The sequence below is a fragment of the Acanthisitta chloris genome, unplaced genomic scaffold (assembly GCF_000695815.1).
Source record: "Acanthisitta chloris isolate BGI_N310 unplaced genomic scaffold, ASM69581v1 scaffold9775, whole genome shotgun sequence".
Taxonomy (NCBI): domain Eukaryota; kingdom Metazoa; phylum Chordata; class Aves; order Passeriformes; family Acanthisittidae; genus Acanthisitta; species Acanthisitta chloris.
The window spans coordinates 2,065-9,543 of NW_008674304.1; the positions used below are offsets into that span (position 1 = coordinate 2,065).

The 7,479-nt window shown below is 38.7% G+C and overlaps 1 protein-coding gene across 1 annotated transcript; it reads left to right on the forward strand.

Moving 5' to 3' along the window:
• The first annotated feature begins 581 nt into the window (after positions 1–581).
• Positions 582–2,525, forward strand: GPR146 (G protein-coupled receptor 146). The gene has a single exon (XM_009075288.1). It carries the CDS (start codon positions 623–625, stop codon positions 1,625–1,627), a length of 1,005 nt encoding a protein of 334 aa, XP_009073536.1. The 5' UTR covers positions 582–622; the 3' UTR covers positions 1,628–2,525.
• Positions 2,526–7,479: the final 4,954 nt, after the last annotated feature.

Consider the following 7,479-nt stretch of genomic DNA (forward strand, 5'->3'; position numbering starts at 1 on the left):
TACAAACTGACCTATAAAAAAAAGCTTCACCTCATTTCCCAGTTTTCTCTAGTTTTTGTCAGTTTTATCAGTGATCTATCCACCATACTGCCTTGAATGTACCTCCTAAGAAACTCTCTCTTCAAGGGAAGGCTTATTTAACACCTTAGAGAACTCTATTCTCCATCTTATTGCAAAGATTTGTGCTTCAGCTTGTATCCGTTCATTCTTCATGAGTTAACCTTACCTATTATTAGCTACAGAAAACGTACTGTTTGATAACTTAAAAGAAACATTATATTAATACCCATATATACATCAATACTTAAGCACTTTACTTCCGTTGAGTGTCCTGTACCAACTCATTTCCTACTGATTTCATTTAAATTCAGAACATTTCCTTGTCTCATGAAATTTTGAATCACAAATTACTTTCTTCTAGACTAACAAGATCAAAAGGCGTTTTAGTCACTGACCTTAAACCTACCGGTTATGTGATGCATAAAATCTTCATGTTTAAAATGTTTTCTTCATAGTACATTGCATTTCACTTGCAATGTAGCATTTCAACCATACTTTCACTATTTGTCTCTCTACAGAGAAGCTGGTAAGCAGCAAAGAAGACACAAGAGCTAAAATCACTATGTGGAGCTGTGAAGCCTTAAACAACAGTACTGAGAACAGTGAGGACCAGCATCTCTGCCATGACTTCCACCTCGTGCTTTCCATCTTTTCCCTACTCTACCTCATTATATGTTTCCCAATTGGCCTTTGTTACAATGGCTTGGTGGTCCTAGTTAACCTCTACAACAAAGCTACTATGACTATGCCAGATGTTTACTTTGTCAACATTGCCATCGCTGGGCTCATCATCAATGCTCTGGCACCAATGTACCTCCTAGGTCTTGCCAACACCAAATGGGCCATCTGGTATTCTAACAATGAAGTTTATATCACCTTACTTATCTTATTCAATGTCTCCTCTTTAGTTACCATGTACTCTACTACACTGCTCAGTCTGGACTACTACATCGAACGTGCTCTCCCTAGGACTTACATGTCAAGCGTGTACAACACCAAACATGTTTGTGGATTCATCTGGGGTGGTGCCATGCTTACAAGCTTCTCATCTCTCCTGTTCTACGTCTGCAGTCACGTATCCACTAAAATAATTGAATGTTCCAAGATGCAGAACAAGGAAGCAGCAGATGCCATCATGGTTTTCATCGGGTACGTGGTGCCAGCCATCGCTGTACTGTATGCACTGACGCTGATCCTGAGGATACGCAAGGAGGCTACACCACTGGATCAGGACACTGGGCGACTGGATCCGTCAGTGCACAGGCTTCTGATAGCCACAGTCTGCACACAGTTCACACTGTGGACACCCTATTACGTTATCCTCTTGGTAAGCACGTTCACTAATGCACAAATAAGAATTGTAGACGAAAATTACCGTCGGATATTACATTTTACCGAGATTTTATCCGAATTCTTGGCTTTCTCCAGCAGCTTTGTAATGCCCCTGCTCTACAGATACATCAACAAAAACTTCCCCAACAAATTACGACGTTTGCTTAAAAAGATACACTGTGGGAACCAAGGGTGTTCCCACGAACGCACAGTGGTACAGCAAGTCATGACGTAGGTGTGACAAACCCTTGGTGCTCTGTTACTGCAGCACTCGGTGTTCCAGTGCTGGGACTGTGGTATTGCTGTGTTGGCACTTGGAGACATTCATGTGAGAGTCCCAACCAAGAGGCTGGAAGGAGCTTCCACTGCCGCTCAACGAAACAGTCTTAATTTTCACGCAGTTGTTTGCTGAGGTCTCGTGAGGCTCTGGCCTCTGTGTGCTGCGATACCTGTGACATCTGAAACCTTCAGTGCACTGAACTGGTTACAAAGCAGGAACTCTGTGTTCATGGCTTTAATCTTCCTGGCTGAAGAAATCACTAAGTCTTGACTGAAGACACAGCACCTTGTATCTTGTACAGAAAAAGGTATTACCTTGTTTTCTGTACAAAGAAGTAATAGTGCTATCCTTGATGAAGTAAATAGCATTTTTCAATGAAGAGTACATAGATGATCTTTACTAAAGATCATATTATCCAATTATACATGTCCAAATAGTAAATGTTAATTATAAATTAAATTATTTAATTTCTTTCTCCATCATTGAATCCCTTCTAAAAGAAGTCTAATTTACCATTTTTGGAAATTATTTTCTCACACAAACTAACCTGTTTTAACATTTTATGGTAAACTGATTTATTTTTTTCCCTAGCTATAACAATTAACAAAAGTGTGTTTTAATTTTCCAGTGCTTTGTGTGCATCCTAAAACATTTCAAGAATTCAGAAATATTTATTAACTAATTCTAAGGGAACTGAGAGATGTTTGTTCCACATAGTAAAATGAAGGACACGGTGGTTTACAAAGTTAAATCAGAATTTAACTGGTAAAGATTGTCTGGCTAAGTGTTATGGTCCACATATGTTCATGTAACAAGAGTAATTATCTTAAAAAATAAATACGTTTATGATTAACATTTTGTATTTTCAAGGGATATGTTTGCAGCAAATAAATTTAACTTTCTTTAAATCTAGAGCATCACCAGAGGTTTGGAAACCATATAAAATTCCTCCATACAGACCAGGTTTTAAAATGGGAGCAGTATCTAGGAGTCCCAGTCAGCACCAGCTCTTTGCTGACCTCTCAGAAAAGGATTCTTGAAGACACAGTAAGATCTAGTTTTGGTATTTCATTGTGAGGGTGAAGAAATCCAATCCAGATCACCAAATAAACAGTTACCCACAACAACAACCTACAAAGAACTACCTGTCCCCGTGCTGATGTTGTTAATGACAGAGGGAGGTACAAGTGAAACTGATACTCTCCCACTGGTCTGGGGCCACGAGACATATTTGTCACTCGCCCTGCAACACCACAGTGTGGTTTTGTTGCTTAATCTGTCACAACACAACTCAAATTCCACGTGACTTCATGCAAAAAATGTGACTTTTCAAGCCTCTGGTATAGAAAAAGACATGGAATAAACCCAGATTGAACCTTTTCCATTGCTTACACCACAACCTCACGTGATAACTGGTCCTATTCTGTCAGACACGTGCTTAGATTCTAAGTGGAAAGCAGGTGGGGAACAGCCTTTGCAGATCTTCTTCCCTCAACATTACTCAAGTAATTTCTTCTCATAGCCATCTTTGCTTGTCTTCTTCATATACATCTCTCAGTTACCAACATCCTGGGGGAAGATTCAACATTGATCTTTACTTTTTTTTAGTAGCTTTCCACATTTTGTTGACATTTTGTTAACCCGTAAGGGTTTTATAAGTTCAAAGTTATAGGCTTTAAAGCCTATACAGTAAATAAACTATTTCTATGGTGTTTTCCCACACACAAAATCTGTCCAGCACAACTACATCCATCATCCTGTTGATGGAAATGATGCTCAGGAAGAAGCTGTTCTTTCTGGCTGTGTCTGATTCACATACTCATTTACAGTGCTTCTCTGCTAACATGATACTGGCTGCTTGGGTTGATTTTCTTCCCCCCTTGAGAGGTTTTCTATGAATTTCTCCACATCTTGAGCATTCAAGCTCATTTCTACACAGAAGTGCTTAAGAAGGAAATTTTCCCTTACAGCTGTCAAGCAAAGAGACTCCTTCTTCCCATCTGAGGAAAAATAACTTTCCTAATGCATCACTTTAAATCTCTCACATAAAATCTGTTAAAGAAATTCTGTCCCATTATGCAGGAAGAGTTCCAGCAGGGAGGAACTGGCTTATCTGGTGTGAATAGAGGCTTTCAGAACTGGGACACTGCCAGAACAGTGTGGCTGAACAGGCAGCATTAAGTGCAATTTTAACTTCCATGCTGCTTCCTTATTTCCATCTCCCCCTTCTCCTAAGACGTCCTCCTTTCTGTTTCTAACAGGACTGCTGAATTTATTTCTGTTCCTTTCCCTCTGTGTTAAATTCCCAGTTTCAGATCATGGCTCTTTCATCATTTATCTTTTTCACTCCTCTGCACCATTTATTTAACTTCCATTTCACTCCCATTCCCATCCCTGCTTGGTCCTGCACACCTGGTACCTTTCAACTCTCATATTTACTTCATTAGACCAAGTCCTTGATGATGACCCAAATCTTGAATATTTGACATTACGAATGGATTTATGTAGTAAAATTGCAGCTGCTACTGAAGAGATGGAGAAAGACAGGGTTTGTGTAATGTACCCTTGAAGTACCAATGTTGATTCTTTCTCTGATCCTTTTTTATTGCAACAGAGCTACGTGGGTTTGCCTGTATCCCTGATAAGTACCAAATGTGATGGCAATCACAGACACAAACAATTAGATTATTTAATGAACAAGACTGGTAGCCACTGAACTGTTTTTAAGAGTTAATTTGATGTATTAGTTGCCTCCAAGAAACTGTGCCATGGAGCTGCCTGGCTGCTGTTCCCTTAAGGAAACTCTGGACTTAATCACACCACCCTCACATGCTATAAAAGTAATATCCCAAAAAGTGAGAGCTTTGCAATATTTATATCAAGAACAGAAGAGGAGAAAGTGCAGGAAAATACTTAAAGAAATACAAGGTATCATAAATAAGGAAGAACTTCAATATACAAAGTTCTCAAAATCAGGGCCTTTCCATTTCAAATAGCTGAAGGTTTCTGATGACTGTAAATAGGGGCTTATCTATTTCACAGTTAAATAAATATGAATGAAATACTGTATATATGCAAGATTTTTTTTAAAAAAATCAGCCTACTGATGTAAAAAGAATTTGCAAAGAATTTATTAAATTATTTCTGAAAGTGTATCATTTAAATGTCAACCTCTGAACAGGAATGTGTACTGTATGTTTCTGTATGTATATACTGTGTACTAGAAAGTAAGAGCTAGTTAAGTGCCATTATTAATAGGGTTATTTTCTCACAAAATTAAACTTCATATTTGAATTGATCTATGGCTTACAGCCCTCTCGCTGAACTGCTAATTAAGTCGAATCAATGAACTAAGACAAATGTTCTGTGCTTCTGTTGGAGTTATTAACATACCTAGTCCTTGCTGACTAACCTACTAGAGGTCCTAGTTTCAAAAGTTTACATTTCAGAATCAAATTGTGTTGGTCTCTGAAGGTATAATTTCAGTTAATCAAAGTGATCAGCCATGAGAAAACTTCTGGTTCTGTTACAATGAAGAGATGTGGCCTCCAATACAACAGCAAAATTCTACAGAAATGGACTTTCTGGGAAGCTTCATAAAGGAACTATTCATATCCTCAATAAAAAGTGTTCAAGTGTATCTTGGTCAGTAAAATGTGTGACTTTTTCTTGGCTTTCTTGATAAAAAACTGTAACAGACAAGGTTAAACCTGTGTTGCTTCACTGAATGAAAACATAACAAATTGCATGACTTGGATGTTGTTTGACATTGTTAAAATCAGCCTGAAGTTGACTGGGGATGAAAGCAAAAAGGCACATGCCTCCTCCAGACTTTTTTCAGCATAAAGAATCCTGCAACCAACAAGATAAAAGTAACTGCACCACATAAATACAAGGCTGGTGATTAATGCCTACATCAGCCTATGCCTAATGCAGCTTCTCTGGGCCTCTACATGTGTGTCCTTGTCACTTCCTCTCCTTTGTGCTGCCCAAATCAGCTCCCAGCAGAAACTCTCTTGGTTCCCAGAATATAACACATACCTCTGGCATCCCAAAGAAAATGTAGCTTTAAGAATATAAGGTGTCTCATAGCCTATTTATTGCAGTAGCCACTGCCTATAACCAAATACTCATCACCCATCAGTTGGTTTACCCCATATATATGAAAACATTTTCCTGGCTATACTTGCAAAGTTATTCATTTGTTCCCTTTCAATTTTCTGTGAAGTGTAGGAAGACAGCAAGTGATAGCAAACTCTGTTTAAAATGGTTATTGGTAAATTCCTTTAAAAAAAACCCCACCTCAGTCTAAGGCACTTCTGAGTTTAAGTCTCAGTGAGAAATAAATGGGAATAACTGTGAAAATGGAAGCTGCAATATTACCCCATCTAGTCAAAGCCTAGTGGCTCACAAGGTGCCCTGAACTTCCATACAATGGTTTAAAGGGTGTTTTCTGTGACAAACTGGAGAATCAGCATCTCTGAACAAACACAGAGCAGTGATTTTCTGAAGCTTCATTCCTCAGAGCTCCTAAAGCTCTGAGCAGCTAACAAAAATGCTGTTTGTCTCACCTGAATTAGTCAATCCTGTTTAATACAACATAGATTGAAGGACCTAAAATGAGAGCAGAGTTCATAAATAAGCAGCAAGTTCACCAGCCCATGGGTTTGAGAAGGGTGAACGTCTACATAAATGCAAGGAAAAGGGTAGATCAGGTACAACAAAGTCAAGATGTTTACACCAGTACAAACCAGGGCAACGTGGCATCTGAATCTGCCCTTTTCTGTCAATACAAAGAGATTGCACTCAAGTCAACCACAGTTTGGAGTAGTTTCAGAAAATACACATTCAGCTACTCAAAACAGGTCCCAAGGTTGTTGAAAAAATATGACACTGCTACCAGAAACCTGTAAAGGAAGTAATACCTTTTTGTTCCACTTTTTTAAAACAAACTGGGTTTGTGCTAGGGATAGGTGCATAGCTGAAACCCTATTTACCATGACTCGTTCATAACGAAAGCAGCACAGTGCCCAGACTGGAGACCTTCTCGTGAACTTCACTGCAGCAGCACAGCACTGGTGAGAGCAAAGAAAAGCAGAAGCTGCCCTAGTGCTGCTCTCAGTTCCCCTGCTAGCTGAGGGCTTTGAAAAGAACTGACTATTGCCTATGTTTCTGCAGCTGTAAAGTGCTCAACACACTGATGAATCTGAAACGTGCTCCAAGATTAATTCATGAAGTTCCTTAATAAGTGAAATCTTGTGTATTTTTAAATATCTCATGCAGTACTTTTTCCAAGTGGCAGCAATCTGAGGTACAGACCCAGCTGTGCAGACTGCCATGGCAACAAATCTGAAGTGTGAAATGTTTCCTCTGTTGTATTTCCTTTAGTTTTCTATTCTATACCAAAACTTTGACAGATGGCGAATATAGTCTTTTTTCCTTCAGCAGAGAAGAGGATGTTATCTCCTTTGCCATTCCACTTTCTTCCCACCAAGTCCTTCCTTTCCCTTGGATGTCCATGTGATTCTCTTATATTCCTTCCTTCTAAAAAACTGGCACTTTTAATTACATCCACAACAAAGTTCAAATTATTCAGAGTCTACAGCAGGCAGAATTTCTGTATTACTACAAATCATGACAGTAAAAGACTTTGAAACCACCAGATTCTTACCAGAGTATTTATGAATTAAGTATAAAAGTATATTTAAAAACACCCTTTCTATCAGAAGTTCTTTAAAGCAAGATTTAGAACCAGAAAGTGAATCCATTTTATCTAGTTTAAAAGTATTTGTTCACCTTTTTCCCTC